At 42.4% G+C, this 19458-nt stretch overlaps 1 protein-coding gene across 12 annotated transcripts in view; it reads left to right on the top strand.

Moving 5' to 3' along the window:
- Positions 1-7991, top strand: part of ANO5 (anoctamin 5) — a 69848-nt gene extending 61857 nt beyond the window's left edge. For 9 of the 12 annotated variants that reach the window (XM_029582492.1, XM_029582496.1, XM_029582495.1 and 6 more), the window contains 6 exons: positions 601-681; positions 1864-2086; positions 4167-4336; positions 6134-6231; positions 6321-7392; positions 7805-7991. In XM_029582492.1, coding sequence (XP_029438352.1) covers positions 601-681; positions 1864-2086; positions 4167-4336; positions 6134-6231; positions 6321-6471 — 723 coding nt within the window. In that variant the 3' untranslated portion in view covers positions 6472-7392; positions 7805-7991. Of the gene's footprint in view, positions 1-600; positions 682-1099; positions 1175-1863; positions 2087-4166; positions 4337-6133; positions 6232-6320; positions 7393-7804 lie in introns of all 12 variants that reach the window. The other 3 variants (XM_029582493.1, XM_029582501.1, XM_029582499.1) reach the window with 2 other exon arrangements.
- Positions 7992-19458: the final 11467 nt, after the last annotated feature.

Here is a 19458-nt window from a genome sequence, read left to right on the forward strand (position 1 = left end):
CCTCACAGGCGTCTTCAGGTGATTGGTGCACAGAAGGAAGAAGAAATGACCTTAGAAGAAGTCTTGCCTTTGTTATTATTATTATTATTATCATCACATTCCCTTGAAGAATGCACTACAGACTTACCAACCTCTGTGAAAAATACTCCATAATCACCCTTAATCATAATTCTTCATCCCTTCGATTATAGTTCAAGTTGCTCCTGAGAGGCCCCTGGGGATGATAGACTGTGATTATACCCATCTTCCAGCTACGTAGCTCTAGTGTGAACATATTGAGCAGTCTAGGGCCAGATTTACTAAGCTTTATCTCCATAGAAACAGAATGGAAAAGAATTAGTAAATCCGGCCCCTAGTCTTTTTTTTTTTTGGGGGGGGGGGGAGGGAGTTTTATGATGTACCTCTTATCAGTTTGTATAGTATTGCACAACATTTTAATCGTGTCTACCTCTTTCCTGTACAGCCCAGATGAGCACCGGACACACAGTGCTAGCTAGATGGGGAGATGATGGCTCCCCTCTTAATCTCGTCCATTGCTTTTATAAGTTTGATATCTTGAACCATCTCTTACACATGAGACTATCTGATCTCACATTGTAGGAAGTAGAACTGGTTGCAAAAAGAAGAACTTTCTGTATCTTTGGGAAACTCTTCCTGTGTTGGATGTCAATAATGTTTTGGGTAAGAGCTGGCCCCAGTGACCCACAGCTGCCTTCAGATTAGCAACTAATCTGATTAACCTTTTGCGCTGGTGGAAGCTCAGGTTGCTTGGTGGAGTGCATTTTGAGGTAGCCAGGTGTGAGAGGGAAGCTCCAGTGCTGTGTGGAATAATTGAATGCACCCAGTTGAGCCTGTACTTAAGAACCTCATCACTACGAGCCTAGTGCCACTGTGATTCCCATTCTGCGATCATCTAAAGCTTCTGCCCCATGAAACTCTTCTTTCCAATTTTCACTTGGGAAAGCTTTTCAGAAGATGTGATAAGACTTGGGTGCATTCGTTTTCACACCGCAGAGAGCAGCCTTCTCTGGTTTTGTGCGCACCTTGGCTGGTGAAGGATGTGTCTTTGAACCTTGCTGTGCCTGCTTGACTGTTTCAGGACATGGAGCCTTTCTTGCCTGTAACTAGCAAGGCTGTGCGGTTCTGCTTCTCGGGATCAACGGTATTATTCTGGGTGAGCATCTTCTTTGGTCTAATACTTGCCTTAACATTTAGTTGGAATGGAGCTGGTCTAGATATAAATGCTGGGGTGTGTAGGGCTCAGTAGCTATCCAGAGAAAACCCATCTACACTAATCAGATTGGACAGGGGACTCCATGCACAGCCCCATTTTGGTATCTGGACCAAGTCCAACATACTAAATGTTTTGCTTTCTTTCTCTTTTGGTTTGTGTTGCATGTCCAGTATTTTATTTAAGTCTAAGGCACCAGTATAATGTGGAGTTCAAGCTAATTCCAGAGATAATGTCAGTGTTTCTAACTTAATTTGTGGAGTTGGAGGGTTTCTGATTGGATTGGTTTCTGAAGAAGCTTTAATGAAAAACTTGGTTTGTCTTGTGGGGTGCCTTATAAAAACTGCAATAGTGCTAATGGTAATGTTTGTGTAATTAATTATAATAATGAACTGAACTGTACTGTAATAAGATTTCCCTTTATGTTTTCACTCTTTAAATGCATGATCACAGAACATTTACTACCTTTTAACTGAGGCTCTGAGACTTGGAGCCTAACGAGGGCTTGCGGGCTTTATATATGCTGTATTCCCTGCCGACGGCAGGTTTACATTCATCTTTCAGTGAGGGAACTGCCAGCATGCCCTTATCTTTCTCCTGGGTTGTAAAAGTTCCTTCTTCTGCCTCACTAGATCTTGCTCATCATAGCCAGCATGGTAGCGGTGATAGTGTACCGTCTCTCTGTCTATGCCGCTTTCGCCAGCCTCATGGAGAACAACCAAAGCCTGGAACCCATCAGTGGCCTGCTGACCCCACAACTGGCAACATCTGTCACGGCCTCGTGCCTGAACTTCATTCTCATCATGATTCTCAACTTCCTTTATGAGAGAGTGGCCATCTGGATCACGGATATGGGTAAGCTTTCCTGAGAATCAGGTGTGATTCTGCCTTCTTCCCCATGACCCTGTTTGCTCCTGTGGTGCTCCAGGAGCTGCCTGCACAAAGTGTCTTTATGGAGAACCTCAACAGGGGTCGGGACTTTCTAATCCATCTGGATATTAATTTTCTCAAATATTTAATGCTACGATGAGGCCACTGAGGAACATGGGTCAAATTTGCTTCTTGGCTATAGGAAAGCAATTTTGAAGGCAGTTTACCCAGGTAAATCAGCTGTAGAGGACTGCTGACCCTCAACGCAACTAAAAGTGTGTGCAGTGTCCCACAACACATGTTGTACTTTCAGCCACAGTGAGAAGAGTTCTGGGGGCACGTTTAGATTGGGAGGAGGGAGGAAAATATATAAGCATATCTCTTATGATGGTAAATGATGGCAGATAAATAGAAAAAAAGGCCCATCCAGTTTTCCCAGTTAAGACTTGTCATCTTTTGGTGATGCGCATATGACGTTTACAGATGCAACCCAACACCAATTTCCTCCCCTTCCCCAAGTCTTCCTCCTGACCTCTCAGCCCTCCTCTCAATCTGTCCCGAGCATACCCAGAATTTGTCACAGTGATGGTCTACCTTGTGCTTTCCTGGAGCCCCAATGCTGCTAAGGGTTGTAACTGCCGTTCTATGCGTAAATTGCATTTTCAAACGTATGTACATCTCTCTAAAAAAAAAAGCACCTGCACAAAAAACAGATATAAGAGTTTCAAAGGGAACGCATAGCTTACCTTGCCTTTTTAGAATTGGTGCAAAGCCCAACACAGTCAGTTCTAAAATTGCTCCCTAATACTCAGTGATGTAGAACGAGGTGATCCAGTGCTCAGCAAAGTCCATCTATGTCATGTGTGGTAGTGTTTCTCCTTTTCTCCCTATGCAGATCTGCATTCTACTTCCCTGCAGCGTCGCATGTTCCCTTATTATAGTAACATGGTAGATGATGGTAGATAAAGGTCAATTGGCCCAGTTATTCCTGTTCACAGGCTGGTCTGAGCTTCATTGCCAAGTTGGCTCCCTGAAGGTGTACAATTGAAATCAAAATTTAAACTGCAATTATTTTCTCCAGAAATTCAAAGTTTACACTGAAACAATTTGCAATTGTCCTTGTAAATACCACAGAGTTTTCGTTACAAGAACTGGATGAAAAATCAATTAGGCTGCTGCTTCAAGAGAGGATAATAAATGTATTTTATTAAAAAAAAAAACCCAAAAAACCCCCACCAGGAATGTAGGTAAATGTATTTAATAGCAAGTTCCTTTTCTCATATAGTAATAAACGAATTAAGTTCAGCAACAAATCACTGTTATTCATTAACCTAATCAGGACTCAAGGCCTGGAGTGATTTTGACTTCCTGGCTTGTGGTGTAGGGAGTCACTTGTTTGCATCTAGTGCCCTCTGGTGGTCAAAATGTAGTCTGCAGTTTCTTGTGTCTTGGAAATCTCAAGGATCTGATTTATGAAGATCGTTTCCCATAGATACAGAATAGAAGGAAAGCCTTGGTGAATCCAGCCTTAGTCTAGGCATGCACTGAATGCAGCATGGAATATTTCCTTTTCAGAATAATTCAGAGATATAATATTATTGCATAAGACGTGAGACTCTCCATTGACTTTTCTAACAGCGCTGTTAATTAGGGCTTTTAAGTGGTATATTAAAAAGCCAAGTTACTTTAGTGCTAAAGTTAATGTAGGTAAAACACACTTTTTATTTAGTGAATCAGCCCCATTGAAAATAATGGGGTCCGCAGCAATCAACGTGAACATGAACCCAAATTAACGTTGGTGTGGTTTGCCACACTAGATTGAATCAGCCTGTTAGTGATGTGGACCCTGCTTTGGGACATGCACAGAAATCTCAGACTTCTTTCACATAGCAGTGGTCTGCCTGTTGAAGTGGCCAGGGAAGGAGCATTGATTTCATTAAATTTTATTACATTTTGCAAAATAAATCAGTCAAAGCATCACTCACTACACATTAGGCTACATATTCACATTTTTTAAATAACGATGAAAAGCATGCCCTTTAAAATGCGGCTTCTTGGTTTGCAGAAATTCCACGAACACACCTGGAGTATGAGAACAGGCTCACCATGAAGATGTTCCTTTTCCAGTTTGTCAATTACTACTCCTCCTGCTTCTACGTGGCTTTCTTTAAAGGGAAGTTTGTTGGGTACCCAGCGGAATACACCTATATGTTCGGTAGCTGGAGGAATGAAGAGGTAACCTGCATGCATCTCGTGTTCATGTCCTCGGCCTAGGAAGCCTCTTAAATTTGCAGTATCATTCAAACAGTGCAGTAAGGCTGTAGGACGGTGACTGACTGCATCACCTGTACCGTATCTGGACAGTTGCACAGAGAGCTGGTGTGGGAAAGATGACACGCGAGAAGCAGCAGAATTTGGAATGTAGGGGAATCAGCGTCCTAATTCTTAGATGCCTGTGTCACACCTACTTACATATTTATTTTACTTTTCCATCCTACAAAAAATGCTTGCATGATGGAAAGTAAAATAAATATGTAAGTAGGTGTGACACAGGCATCTAAGAATTAGGACGCCGATGGGGGTGAAAACCCCCATCAAGTATGCAAACTGCACCCTGCCCTTCCCCATTGTTTCAGCTGAATTTTAGTCCTCGGACAAGAGGGTTTCCAATATCATGATCTGTAGCAACATCAGAAGCCAGATTATAATCTGGGGCCAAATTTCATAGAGTTTTGGTACCTGACTTTCAGGCCGATACAGTAAAAGTCACGGGAGAGTGGGCGAGTGCCACTCTCCTGGCGCGCGCACAGGCCACTCTCCTCTGCAACAATTCACTAAAACAAAATATTCAAATTAGGGCCCGTGGTAAAAAGAGGCGCTAGGGACACTAGCGCGTCCCTAGCTCCTTTTTTTTGACAGGAGGCGGCGGCAGTCAGCGAGATTGGGCAAAATTGAACGTCCAGTTTTCAACCCGCGGGCCGATTTAAAATTTTTTTTTTAATTTTTAATAATTTTTAACTTTTGGGACCTCCGACTTAATATCGCCATAATATTAAGTCAGAGGGTGTACAGAAAAGCAGTTTTTACTGCCTTTCTGTGCACTTTCCTGGTGCCGGCAGAAATTAACGCCTACCTTTGGGCAGGCGCTAATTTCTGGAAGTAAAATGTGCGGCTTGGCTGCACATCTTACTTACTGAATCGCGCGGGAATAGCCAATAGGGCCATCAACATGCATTTGCATGTTGCGGGCACTATTAGTTTCGGGGGGGGGGGGGGGGGGGGGGGGGGGGGGGGGGGGGGTTGGACGTGCATTTTCGACGCGCTATTACCCCTTACTGAATAAGGGGTAAAGCTAGCACGTCCAAACGTGCGGCCAAACGCCAGAGCGCACTGTACTGGATCGGTCTGTTTGAGAGCTAAGCACCTGAATTGGCCTCCTTTAAAATGGATTTGAACTGAACACCTAAATTTAGGATACAGGGATGGATTTAGGATCAGGATAGGCCATTAGTACTAATTGTCAGTACTAGGCACCTGACTACTTACCAAAATGAGTGAATGCACGTTATCGTGTGTTACTAATTGAGATCAGCGGGGCCTAGTTACTAACACCTGCTACCATATTTTGTTAAATAGGCTCCTAAGATGCCCAAATCTAGGAAAAAGAGTTACCAGTCTAAATGTAGGTCCCTAGGTTTAGGTGAATTTTCAAGTTAGAAATTTAGGCCCCTATTTATGGGTGGAAATCTTCCTTATTTAGGATTCCAATTTAAAGTATAAGCATTTTTTGAAAATTGAGACTCCATTGGAAATAAAGCTGTTTCAACCTTATATCATAAACATAGTGAGTGCACAAACTGAACATAGCAATTACCTCTACCCAAGGTATTTTCTCAGCCTCTGGTCATACAGGGTCTGCTTGGACATATGCAAAATGTAGAGCGAGTTTGCTTGAGTGGGACTCCCCCTTGTTAAATGGTGTGGGATGTTGGTTAAGTGAAAGCATTTAATTGATCTCTTGTTTTCCATTAGTGTGACCCTGCTGGCTGTCTCATAGAACTGACCACACAGCTCACCATAATCATGGCTGGCAAACAAATCTGGGGAAATATCCAGGAGGCCATTGTGCCGTAAGTGAACCTTCGAAGACTTGAGCTATGCTCAGTTGGTTCTTGAGCAGCTAAACTTTCTCTTACTCTCATTCTCTCTCATTTTATAGTTGGATTTGGAACTGGTGGAGAAGACGGAAGGCCAGGGGGAACCCAGAGAATCTATACAGTCGCTGGGAGCAGGATCATGACTTGCAGTGTTTTGGCGGTTTGGGGCTGTTCTACGAGTACCTGGAGATGGGTAAGCTAATTGCAGGATGAATTTTTATCATTAAGGCCCCAGTACCTCTAGTTGGCGTGACTGCTGCTATTCCAGTGTTGTGTGACTAATTAAACATTTTCATGTCTTTCTGGAGGCAACACAGCCAGGTCTATAGAGAAAATGGAGGCAGTCATTTTCTGGGATGTGATATCTCAAGTGGAGGACTTAAACTTGGCAAAGCAGTCATTTGCTCTAGCTACAGTAATTCATAAGGAGCAGGTTCCCCTTGCAGATGGAGCTGACTTCATAGTATATCAAAGGTTGATCCATACAGCCAGAGTTCAGATGGTGGCTCTAGTGTATCTAAAGTAAGATGAGCTTTGTCTACAAAGCATCTCCATTACATGCTCCGCTAAGTTTGTAGTTTACTGAGATCCAAGGAGCAGACTGAGAAAGGTGAGGAAGGGCAAGTATCAGATCCTCAAACTAAATTACTGCTTTATAGCACTCCTATACAATAAAACAAAACTATTTATAATTTGGGGCCCTCAGGCCAAGGTGGAGGAAGGAAGATTGTCCAGGGAGTCATCTTCAGGGTGTGAAGAACTGGAAATGGGTAAAGAAACTGAGCTTTGTTTCATGTTATCGTTCTTCTGAGGACATGAACACTAAACATTATTTCGGGTCTGCTACTCAGAACGTTAATTCCCTCAAGATGGAAATAGTTTCTCATGTGTCGGGATAACCATTGCCATGTCCTCCTTCCCATGTAGTCATTCAGTTGGATTTATCACCCCTATTTGTGGCCTCGTTTCCTCTGGCTCCTCTTCTGGCTCTCATGACAACATCTTGGAGATTCGAGTGGATTCCTGGAAGCTCACCACGCAGTACCGGAGGCCTGTGGCTGCCAAGAGCCCATAGCATAGGCGTGTGGCAGGAAATTCTGAATGGGATGGCTATCTTATCTGTTGTAAACCAATGTAAGTCCCCCAGGAGATCCAAGACAAGCTGCTTCATAGCTTTTTAGTGTACAAGCATGTTTTTAAAATATGTTCTTACTGGTAGAAAGTAGAGAGGAGGTGAGAAAGGAGTGAATTCAGGAGTAATCTAAGGAAATATTTTTTCATGCATGAAACATGGATGAAGCAAGAGCTTTCAGAAAATAATAAGCACGAGAGGATCCTTAATGTGGGGAGTGGAGGTAAAGCCTGTGCTAAGCACAGAAGATTAATTATAGCCATTGAGGAGTAACACTGGAGAACAGGTCAGGTTTCAAGTATGCAGTAGGAAGGGATATGAGCAGATGGGCCCAGCAGTCTAACTGTTTTTTAATGTCTCTGTTTTCTATATTTGCATAAGTGTGAGGTGTTCTTCTCATTTTATTTTCTGCAGGCCTTCATTGTAGCCTTCACCTCTGACATGATTCCACGATTAGTTTTTTACTATGCATATTCTGAAAATGAAGCATCGCCAATGGCCGGATACATCAACAGCAGCCCTGTCTGTATTTAATACCCAAGAATTTAAGAATGGCACAGAGCCAGTGGAGACCCAATGATCTACAGTACCTGCAGTTTGTGCGTTTGTCCTCCTGGGTGTCTTATGGACCTGATAACTGCATACTGGCTCACCACATTCCCCAAGGCAGATAACAGAATGTTTATAAACCTGGGATAAGCACAGAGGATCCTTAGTGGTGAAAAGTGAAGGGAGAGCTCCAGGTCCCTGGGGTTCATCAGAAGGTTGGACCAAGTTCCTGAAGGAAAAGTCTTCCAGTTATCAGCCGCACAGACTTGGGAAAAGATACAAGAAATAGATCAAGTATTGAGGATCTGCCGGGTACTTGGGGACCCAGACTGGCCACTGTCAGAGACAGGATGCAGGGGCTCGATAGACTTTAGTCTGACTAAGCAGGACACTTCTTATGTTCTTAACTTGTGCCCACGGTATTGGAACAGGAAAGAAATTTGATGGACTTCAAGGCCTTTATTTGGCTTTAAATTCTATGTTCATATAATCTCTTACTCATGAAAAGACTTTGCTACAGCCTAAAGACCAAATGACATAGTAACATAGTAAATGTTAGAGAAAGACCCAAGCGGTCCATCCAGTCGGCCCAGTAAACTTGTTTTGTATTTTTTGTATTATTATTCTTAAGGTAATGGTTGCTCTATGCAGGTTACTCCAGTCAACACGGTTTACCCTTTTCATTGTCTCCAGATTTATCCACTAGGAATCCTCTGTGCTTATCCCATGCCCTTTTGAATTCTATTACTGTTCCTGTCCTCGCTACCTCCACTGGGGGAGGAGGGGAGGGCTTTTCATGTGTCCACCACCCTTTCCATGAAGAAAATACTTCCTGATATTGGTCCTTAGATCCCGTTGGAGCTTCATATTGTGATCCTTTGTTCTAAAGTTTTCTTTCCATTGAAAAAAGGTTTGATTCCTGTACATTATTAATACCTTTCAGGTGTTTAAAAAAGTCTGTATCATATCCATCTGCATTAAGAATTCCACCACAGAGGGTAACGCTAACCACTTGTAGTTTCCAAGCTCCTCCTTACTACCATTTTTGTAAAGCGGGTCCCCAATCGCCCTTCTCCAGTCCTGCGGTACCACTCTTGTTTCCAAGGATCTATTGAACAGGTCTTTCAGCAGACCTACCAGCATCTTTCTGAGTTCCCTTCAGTATCCTGGATGTATCTCATCTTGTCCTGTGGCTTTGTTGCTAGTTCCACCCAAACACTCTCTTCTGTAAAAGGAGTATTATCTACCCACTCGCATCTGTGCTCTTACCAACCAGCATTTGTCCTTCCCCAAGATCTTCTTTAGTGAACACCAAAATGGGGCAATTCTTTGTATATGTGACCGTAGAACTGCCCACATTTAGGTGGCCTATCCTCAGATCCATATTCCTGGAGCTCTCACTTTGATAAGGTAAAAACCACAGTTCTGTCTCTTCAAGGGGAAAGTTTAATGCTGCTCACATTGCTGCAAACGTCTGTGACTCCTTTTGAGTAACCAAATTTCCAAGGCAAAATGGCACATTTATTTTATTTTATTTATTTGTGTTTTTCTATACCGGCATTCACGGAAGTTCGTATCATGTCGGTTTACATAAAACAAGGGGTGAGCAATACATTATAACGTACATAGCTAAAACATAAGAGTATACATTACAAAAGTATAACAAGTGCATAGAAGAAAAAGTTACAATAGAACAGGGGTTATTCTAACTGGGATTAGAGTTAGAGGAGAGATAAAAAGTTTAACAAGAAGTAAAACATTGTAGTGATTGGTTGGTATTGTCTGTTTCAGTTTAATAGAAGATGTTCAGTGTTGCTGCATTTGATGGAAGTGAATCATTAAGGGTCCGGAAATGCTTTCAATGAACAGCCATGTTTTAAGTCTCTTCCTGAAGGTTGGAAGACATGGTTCCTGTCGTAATTCTAAGGGGATTGAGTTCCATAGTGGGGGACCTGCTGTGGAGAAGGCCCGATCTCTCAATGTTATATGTTGGGAGTATTGTTGTGAGGTACCTGTAGATATTCTCTATATGCTTCTCTGATGAGTCTGTTGGAGGAGTGTTTTTTGAGAGCTATTTGTAGATGGAGTGGAGCCAGTCCATGGATATTTTTGTAGATTGTGGTGAGGGACTTATGAAATTATTCTGTAGTGGATTGGTAACCAGTGAAGGTCTTTGAGGACTGGTGTAATGTGATCTCTTCTCCTTTTGTTTGTTAGAATTCTTGCTGCCGTGTTCTGTATCATTTGGAGAGGTTTAGTGTGGGATGATGGAGGCCTAGTAGGATAGAGTTGCAGTAATCAATTTTCGCAAATATTATTGCTTGGAGCACTGTTCTATAATCATGGAAATGAAATAGTGGTTTTATTCTTTTTAATACGTGCAGTTTGTGGAAGCAGTCTTTGGTTGTTTGGTTGATAAAACGATTTAAATTTAGCCGGTTGTCTATAGAAACTCCTAAATCTCTTACTTTTGAGATTTGCAAGTTGGCTGGCGGGTTGTAGTGATTTTGCAATTATCTGGAGAGATTAGCATGAATTCGCTTTTTGATTGGTTTAGAATAAGATTTAAGCTGATAGAGATCGTTAATTTCTTGAAAACAGTTTTCCCAAAGTTCTAGAGCTTTAGTGATGGATTCTTTGATGGGGATCACAATCTGGACATCGTCGGCGAATATGAAGTGTTTTATGGTTCAATTTGTTTAGCAGTTGGCAAAGCGGGAGAAGGTATAAGTTGAAAAAGTGTTGGTGAGAGAGAGGAACCCTGAGGAACTCCTTGTGAAGATGGGTATCTGGGGGATTCTTTGTTGTGGATTTTAACTTTGAAACCTCTGTTTCTAAGAATGTCTTGAACCATGTTAGTGCTGATCCTGCAATACCGATGTTCGCCAGTTGGTTTAGTAATATGGCGTGGTTAACAGTATCGAAAGCTGCCGATAGATCCATAAAATCAGTAGGAAGGCCTGTCCTTTGTCGAGGCCCAATATAATGTAGTCAGTCAGTGAGATTAGAAGGGATCTATTGCCACAGGTATAAAGAACCTACGGATGTTTGTACTTGCTGTATCTGTGGTAGATTTTTTTTTCTTTTTTTTCCATGGAAAATACATGTGAATATTTGAAAATGTAATCTTCATGCATTACTTTCCTTCCTAATTTTCTACTACTACTACTTAACATTTCCCTAGCGCTACACAACATACACGGAGCTGTACAGACATACAAAAGACAGACCCTGCTCAATGGTGCTTACAGTCTAATAAGACAGAACATATAGGAGAAAACACTTGTGTCATTTCATAAAGTAAGACAAATGGTTAAAAAGAAAAAAAGAGTTTAATGATAAAAGGAGACATCAGGCCTAAGATCCAAACTCCTCCTAATGTGGCTAAAAGGATGAGCTTGTAGCCTCATTGAGGGAGGGCCATGTTTAGACAGTTGACTAATATGAATAAAATATTCGGGAGGTTTATGCCTGCATAAATCAGTTTGAAATGGTGTCCCTAAAGCTCCCCATGTCGTGGAGAAATGCCAGACCCAAGGCATGTAATCTGACAGAGAGGGCAAAAACTTTCTTCTGCCTGTCTCCAGTCCTTTCCTGATCAGTAGTGTGCCATGTTGCCTTGAATCTACAAGTGGCCTCTGAGTGATAGCTAATCTCCCCTTTTTCCTCCCACTTCACAGGTACCCTGGACTTACCGATACCCTGCCTGACCATGAGAGAGATATTCCCACACCATGCAATTCTGGCACATTCTACGCTGCCAAAATGGCCTTTATTATTATCATGGAGGTAAGTGGGAACCTTCATAAGTGAACCTACTGCGATCCATCTATCCTTCTGTTTGCAACAAAATTGATACGAGCAGGTACCTATGATCTATTTCATAGCCAGGACGTCTTGTGGTCCCAGAGCTTTCATTTTCAGACATGGGTGGGCAAGGGGCGTGGGGGGGGGGAGAACACAGTGCCATCCTATTTGTTGTGACCTACCCCCCCCCCCAGATTAAAAATATACATAAAAAATAAGTATTAGGGCAAAATTGAAAGAGGAGCTAGGAATAAGAGCAAACAGGATGGAATTTGGCTTGTCTTGCTGCTTTAAAGATAGCAGACCGAGACTGCTCAGTATGTCCGTAAGCATTAGGATGCATCTTCTTTGTGTGATACTCCAGCAAGGGCTGTGTCTCTTTCCTGCAGCATGTTTGTGTTTCTGGTGAAATTCCTTTGTGGCTTGGCTAATCCCTGATGTGCCTTCGGAAGTGAAAGCCAGAATCAAACGGGAGAAGTACCTGACGCAGAGAATCCTCCATGAATATTAACTGAATAAGCTGAGGAGAAACTCTGTGGCAAAGAGGATACGTTGATGTGGAAAGGGAAGTTAAGGCTACGGCAGGAAGGTGCAACTCCTCGGAGGCCATGTAGTGACCATAGTGGCTTCTGGGAGCTGTTTTATATTCGTTTGGCCTGCTAAACCTTAGTCCCGACTTAACCTGCAGCATCCCAAATCCATAATCACTGTTTTAACCCTTTGCCTTCCATCCAGCTATGAACACCTTTTATGAAAGACATTTCCTTCTAAGCCACCTGGGCTTGGAAAAAGTGATTTTGTTACTTTGCGCTTCAACTCTCCTCTTGGGCCGTGTACCCCAGCAATGGTTCCTTCCTGGGGCAGCTTGGAAGGGGAGAAACTTCTCTGAGCGAGAAGAGTTGGATTTAACATCCCGTAACGAGGCAGATGCTGCTCTGTGCTGTCAGGCTTGAGGCTGGGTAAGAGAGGGGCGTAGGCCAGAAAACACGGTTTAATTTTTAAGGGGCGGAGAATGAAAAAACAGTGAAAGGTGGACTATATATTTCAGTGAGTTTTGCTTTGTATCCTTCCCCCCCCCCCCCCCTCCACACACACACCACACGCTCTTGGAATCTCTCAAAATACTGGATTTGAATGTAAACATAGTAAGTAATAGAGTGCATGACCGCAGAGAAGACGGTTGACTCATTCAGTCTGCCCATGTTGTCATGCGGTTGTCATGCAGGTTCCAGGCCCCTCCCATGTCTTACCTCCAAACTTTGTAATAATCCAAACCAATGAGACTCTAGCCAAAAACATCCAGCCACCTCATGCTCTGTGGCTGGGTTGTAAACAGGGTCACTCCCGTGCAGCTTTACCCCAACCTTCTTGGAAACCTGACGCAGCCATACCCCATAGCTCTGGTGTTGGGTTCAAACTGTGGCTACTCTGTATGAGTTACCTGAGCTTTCTGGGAAAGCAAGAATAGAGTCTCTGGATAAAGATGAGAACCCCCTCAGGTTACCTGCTCTGTGGACTTTTCAACCTCTCACGGATTCCAAGCGCTTTTCCCATGGTGAGTTAATGCACAGAAAAGTCTAAGATGGATTGTTTCTGGAGCTGATCTCCCTCGGATCTAATAGCCTAATTACTAGGATGTGCATTCGTTTCATATGTTTCCTATACAAGCATGTACAAGCATGTAATATGAAACATATGAAACGAATGCACATCTAATTGACATGTAATGGAAACGTATGAAACCGAATGCACATCCCTACTAATTACAATCATGTAAACCAACAACTTCAAATACTTTGTCAAACAACCTGCAAAACCTCCAAAAAAATATCAGTTTTCTTTGAATTATTCAGGGAATTTTTTTTTTAAGGAAAATCTGAAGGAACCAAATTTATTCTGCCAGACCTGGTTTTTGGATTTTTTTGTTTTTCCTTTGCATTTCCTAACGATTTTAACCCAGATCCACCAGTGCAAAATCAGCGGGTTTTCCTCAAGCTAATACTTCTCCGTGAACTTCACTTGAGTCAACATTGATTGCAGAGTTCTCGCATGTCTTCACTGGTTGCATCAGTTAGAAGAGAACATATCCCGGACTCATTCTTCCCATCACGGGTGCAATATCTGAATTGTGTATGAAAGATTCCCTCCCCCCCCCCCCCGCCCATCAGTGGAGCAGAGATGAGAGCAAAGTCACAGAGTGTCACCCAGAGGGTCCAGGTGTATCATCTTGAGCTTCTGTTGGTCGCAAATATGTTTTATCAGTTGGAAAATCACCCAAGAGCTTAAAAACCTTGCGCAGAACCTGCAACATTCGCCCTCCAGTCTTCGCACCCTTTTCACTATCCTTTAAACAGTTTATATATGCAAAATCACTTCTCCAGTTTCAATAGATGTTTCCATTAAATTATAGCAACAACCTGTCTTTTTTTTTTTTTAGTAAGAGGATGAGCATAAAGGGTTAAAACAGTTGCTATTCCTAAAACTGTCTTGGTAACATGATAGGCAGAAGATCTGCTTTGGCTGCTGGATATATGTACTGCATGTATTGACAAGCAGTACTGTTCCTACATGTATGAATATAAGATATAGACACGCATGAGTAGGCGTGTCCAGTCATGGCCTTTGAATTATTTAAGATACTGTATATAGTTGCTGCTGTTCTCTATACTGCTATTCCCTTCAATTATTATATATAGGGTTTGTTTATTTTTAAATTCTCACCTTTTGAAAACTTTTTTTTTATCATGTCATGAAGAACTGTACTGTTTCCCAAGGAATTGTGAAGGTAATAACAGTGTTAAATAGTTATGCAAATGGCTATAGTACAGGCTTTGTATGACCAGTGCCCTTGTTTTATAATTAAATTATTGATGTTTTTTTTTTAAATGATTTTAATACATTTGTACACATATTACCTGTCAGTGCTTAGTGCCTTCTTTGTATGCGTTCAGTCCCACAAGGAGTGGAAAATCTTTCCTGGTTCCGTGGGCGTTGGTTTTCAGTCAGTGCTGCAGCCTCTCCTACCTGCTCTGGTTTTAAAGGTATCCATTCCAAGCATGCATAAGAGATTTTTGCATGTATGTGTGTGTATATATATATATATATATATATATATATCATGCATAGTCCTTGTGGATATCCTGAAATCGAAGTCTATTGGGATCACTGGGCTGAAGTGCAGTATTTATTTTGGATTGGTTTCTAACTGGTAGGCCAGGAAGCAGTTGACTCGTTGATGACAGTGCCGTAGAGCAGAATATGACTGCTGCGGCATCGCTCATTTGAAAGGAGAAGATTCACTCATCTCCACAAGCCTGCATGCAGCTGCTTGGCAGGTCCAGACAGCTCAGCTGACTTCAATGGAGCCAGCCCTGGAAATCCACAGATTATATAAATGGACACCATAGTATAAGATCGAAGAACTTTTGGTGGGTGAAGATGAAGTTTCTTACAGTAGATTTTCAGAGCTGGTGAACAAAGTTGGACAGAGCATGGAGGATGCATCTGCAGGGCAGTGGGAAGGAGAGTGAGAGCTGCATAAGGTAGGGGAAAGAGTGGAAGGGGGATGCAGGGGAGGGTAAGAGATGGCTGTGGGTGGGGGGGGAGGGTAGAAGAAGAGAGTAGAGGACTGTGGGAGGAGGAGAGTGGAGGAACAGGATGAGTAGCCAAAGAGAATAAGAGGTGTGGAAGGGAGAGGAGGAGAATATTTTTTGAGGTGGGGATGAGATTGGTAATGCACAGCGTAATCATTTCTTCCCTGGGCAGTAAGATCTGGAGGAATTTGAGTCCCTGAGTCCATGTACGGTTTGCTATAAAGAATGACCACTGCATTCTCACACTGTGAACTTACATTCAGCTTAGCTTTGTGAAACACAGCCTTAAGTAATCCAGTATTATGCAGACCAGTAAGGAGTACACAGCCGCAACTGTTAACTATAAGTCAAGTGCATCGGATTTCTACTTCTCAGATTACTCCGTGTACTGGATGTAAATGTTTTCTAAAATTTTAACTTCCGAATCTCTATTTGCACTTTGAATGTTAAACTTGACTTCAAGAGCTGAAACAAAATCAGATTCATTTTGTTAAATGCTGAGAAAATGCAGTTTCAAAGCCAATGATTATTTTTTGTTTTTGCTTTGTTGTTATAGGAGCAAATCTGTGAATCGAACCCAATACAGCAAATATTTCTCTGTCTGTAATTCCAAGAATGTTAGAGTGAACAAGCAAAAAGAAATCCATGAAAACCTGCCCCTGATCATGAGGGCAGGGTCTTAGTAGCACAGGAAATGTGCAACTTTAAACATCCATTTGCCTTACATAGAGAAAAAAAAACCCAGCTACTGTGCTCTTTTTCTTTAAATGCTCGCTGTACAGTCTCTCTCCTTTCAGACGTGAGGAAGACAGGCCGTATTAGCTTGCAGTCTTGTGGTGCCCTGAGGATAAAACAGCCATAGCAACATAGCAGGTGATGGCAGAAACAGAGCCAGCAGCCCCTTTGATCCAGCCCATAAATCGGACACTGGATAAGCACCAGCCACGTGGGCAGCACCGTGGGCCTTGGGTGGCAGGTTCTTCGCTGGGGCAGGCTGCAGCCTTTGTCGTTTTATTTTTGTTTGCTGAACGATTGATTTATCCGTCATTTCACAGACTGGTCAATGACATTTTCAGTATTAAGATGTCCGATAGCAGTAAGCCAGTCATTTGCCTTGATAAGGGCTCTATTAATTTTGTTGCTGGACAGCCTATTACTGTGCTATAGAAGCACATTTAAAATGGTTTCCCCCTCCCAATGTGCAGATTATACCTCAGAGCTTCATGCAACGGTTCTTCTTTCCACACCGAAATCTTTGTAGATGACACCTGGCTTGCCTAAAGCACGGGCAGAGAGCACTGTGTGATGTGAGCTGTCACTTTATTGTAATACAGGATCTAACTTTCACTTTTCACAGTGACTTGTTGCATCTTTTCTAGTATTGCAGAAGCAACGTGAAACACTCCCCCCGATTTACTAAGACTTTTCTCTCATTCTGTGTCTGTGGGGGAAAATGCTTAGTAAATGAGGCCCTATATTTGTAGGTTGCTTCGGATTGTAACCTCTTACCACGACTCATTGGCACATAGGTGTCCTGGGGGTATTTGTAACACCGTGTCACTTGCTTCCAGTCATAAGGGGAGTCCGGTGTGGCATGGCCATGGGTTTCATCAACGTAGATACCAATTTATTCGTAACACCATGTTTGTCCCATATGGATCTCAAGTCAATTGGATTTGCTGACTGGGCGATATCACAGACCCATGCTCTTTCCAGCATGGGTCTGCGATATCGCCCATGCTCTTGTGCCTTTTGTATTTCCACCTCAGTCAGCACTCTCCTCTGCACAGACCTTCCCCGTCTTCCCTCTATTTATTTGTTGTTCTTTTTAAAGCCCTTTTCATCTAGCCCGGTCATTAGCCAAGGACCACAGACCTCGATCCCCTCCAGAATCCTGCCGGTATGCCTTCCTTTTGAGCCTAGCCAGTAGGTGTCGCTGTGGCGTAACAGATGGGGCTCACAACCCATTTCTAAGCTTTGGTTGCTGCCTCCGCAGCTTCCCTGGTCAGCCAGAAGAGCAGAAACTGGGCTCATGAATCGAACCCCTGTCCTCCCATGGGGCAGCACTGCCACTGAGCTGTCAGGTCAGACTCCTTGGATCCATCTCAGCGGTGTGACTCCGTACATTGAAGGGGATTGACAGAAGAAATGGAGGAGAGGGAACCGAAAATGTATTTGACGCTATAACATTTGCTTCCCATTGGGTTCGCTTTCTTTTGCTGTTGAGAAACACCAGTGACTGTAACTGCTGTATTTTACGAACAGCCCAGAGTGTCCCTTCTCCACAGGAAGGCACTGCTGCAGCCACCGAACAAGGCGTTGCTGTGCAGAAGCAACACTCCAGGCAAAATGAATGGGCAAGATTGATTGGTTTTTAGTTTTAAGACTGTTCTGGGGGGGTCTCTTGCTTGATTAATATTAAAAAATAAAATTGTAAAAAGTGAGAGAACATGCCAGAGAAAAGTCCAGGAACTATGCAGGGAGATATTCAATGAAACACAATGTTATTTTATACTGAATTTTATTACTGTTCTATTAGGTTTTTATGTAATTATCCAATATTGCTTATTCTGTCCGGTCAATAAAATTTAAAAGTGAAAAAAAGCAAAGACTTGATCTGTCATTTCTCATCTGATTATACCCCCAAAAGAGTCTTTTCAGGGCATCAGTTACTTATGTGATGAGAACTCTGAATGATAGGCAGGTCGTGAAACCTTTTATTGATCCAGCACACCAATTCTTCACAGGTGATGTTGTCTGCGCTTTGCTTTTGAAAGCTCACCTGCACCATCTTCAGGTAATGCTCACATTGTCCCTGAACAGGATTCCCAAACGGTGGCTTAGTTCAGCTTTCTTCCTGGTTCAGTAAGGCTACAGAAACTCTGCGATGGGAAAAACCCAGAAGGAAGGACTCAGAGGAGCAGCCCCATGCAAAGTGAGTCAAATATCGGCATACACATTATGTCCCAGTGTCTGAGAGATTGCTGTTAAAACATGACCTGAAAACCATTAATTAAATGTTGTATAAATACTGTCAGGGAAAATAATGCAGTGCTGGCAGTGGCCAGAAATAAATTGACATGGAGACAAAATAGACAAATAAGCAAGAAATGTTTCTTTGAACAATAAACAAAGATCTACCACTTACATTCAATTATGAATTCCCCAGTGACGAACTGTATGTGGTTGTAAAATCCAATGTGCACGTAATGAATTTGTTAATCCCCATTATGCATCACCTATGGACAAGTTTTAAAAAGTGGGTTTTTTTTCAGTTAGTGCCTAATTTATGGATTTTGTTGGTAGAGAATGTGGTTAAGATTAATAATATAGCTACATTTAAAGAAAGATTTGGACAAGTTTCTGGAGGACAAATTCATAAGAAAATTATTAGCCAGATAGACTTCAGTGTCTCCACCACTTACTTCTAAGAGTGAGCAATGTTTATTTATTAAAATGTATTCTATATCACCTTCCCAGCCCCATAGGGTTATCCAAAGTGGTGTACAAAAAAAATCACTCATAGAACAATCCAAACTTCCACCCCCCATTCCCTTCCAAATTCCCTCCACCCAAGTCATTTTCCTATTGGGATCTGCCGGGTACTTCCAAGCAACCCATACTAGCCACTGTTGAAGACAGGATGCTGGATTCAATTGACCACTGGTCTGACCCAGCAAGGCACTTCTTATGTTCTTAAGGTCCCTGGTGCTTTTGTCACCTTATGAACAAATATATGAGGTGCATCTCATGGCCCATCTTTCACACAGACTGGTAAGACATGGCAAAAATATCTCAAGACATTACACAAGGTTGGATACTTTTCAGACTCTTGGGAATTTGATGCATAGAACATTTAATCTCATCAAGTTGCCATCACATGGTGCATTGGGCATTTCCCACAATGCTAGAAATAGGATTTGGTACTGTGACATAAGAATTGGTGCTATGGCACCTTCTTAAATTTTAAATCAGCTGTAAGATAATTCCCATTGAATCGCTTGACACTGCCCTGAAACTTAAGCAGAGGATGTTGAAGCCTACTTCCTGGTAGTGATACACAAGCCATGAAAGTGATCCACTGGCAAGCAGAGTATTGTAAAACTTGTAGTCTCATCA

Source organism: Rhinatrema bivittatum, chromosome 17 (assembly GCF_901001135.1).
Source record: "Rhinatrema bivittatum chromosome 17, aRhiBiv1.1, whole genome shotgun sequence".
NCBI classification, from domain to species: domain Eukaryota; kingdom Metazoa; phylum Chordata; class Amphibia; order Gymnophiona; family Rhinatrematidae; genus Rhinatrema; species Rhinatrema bivittatum.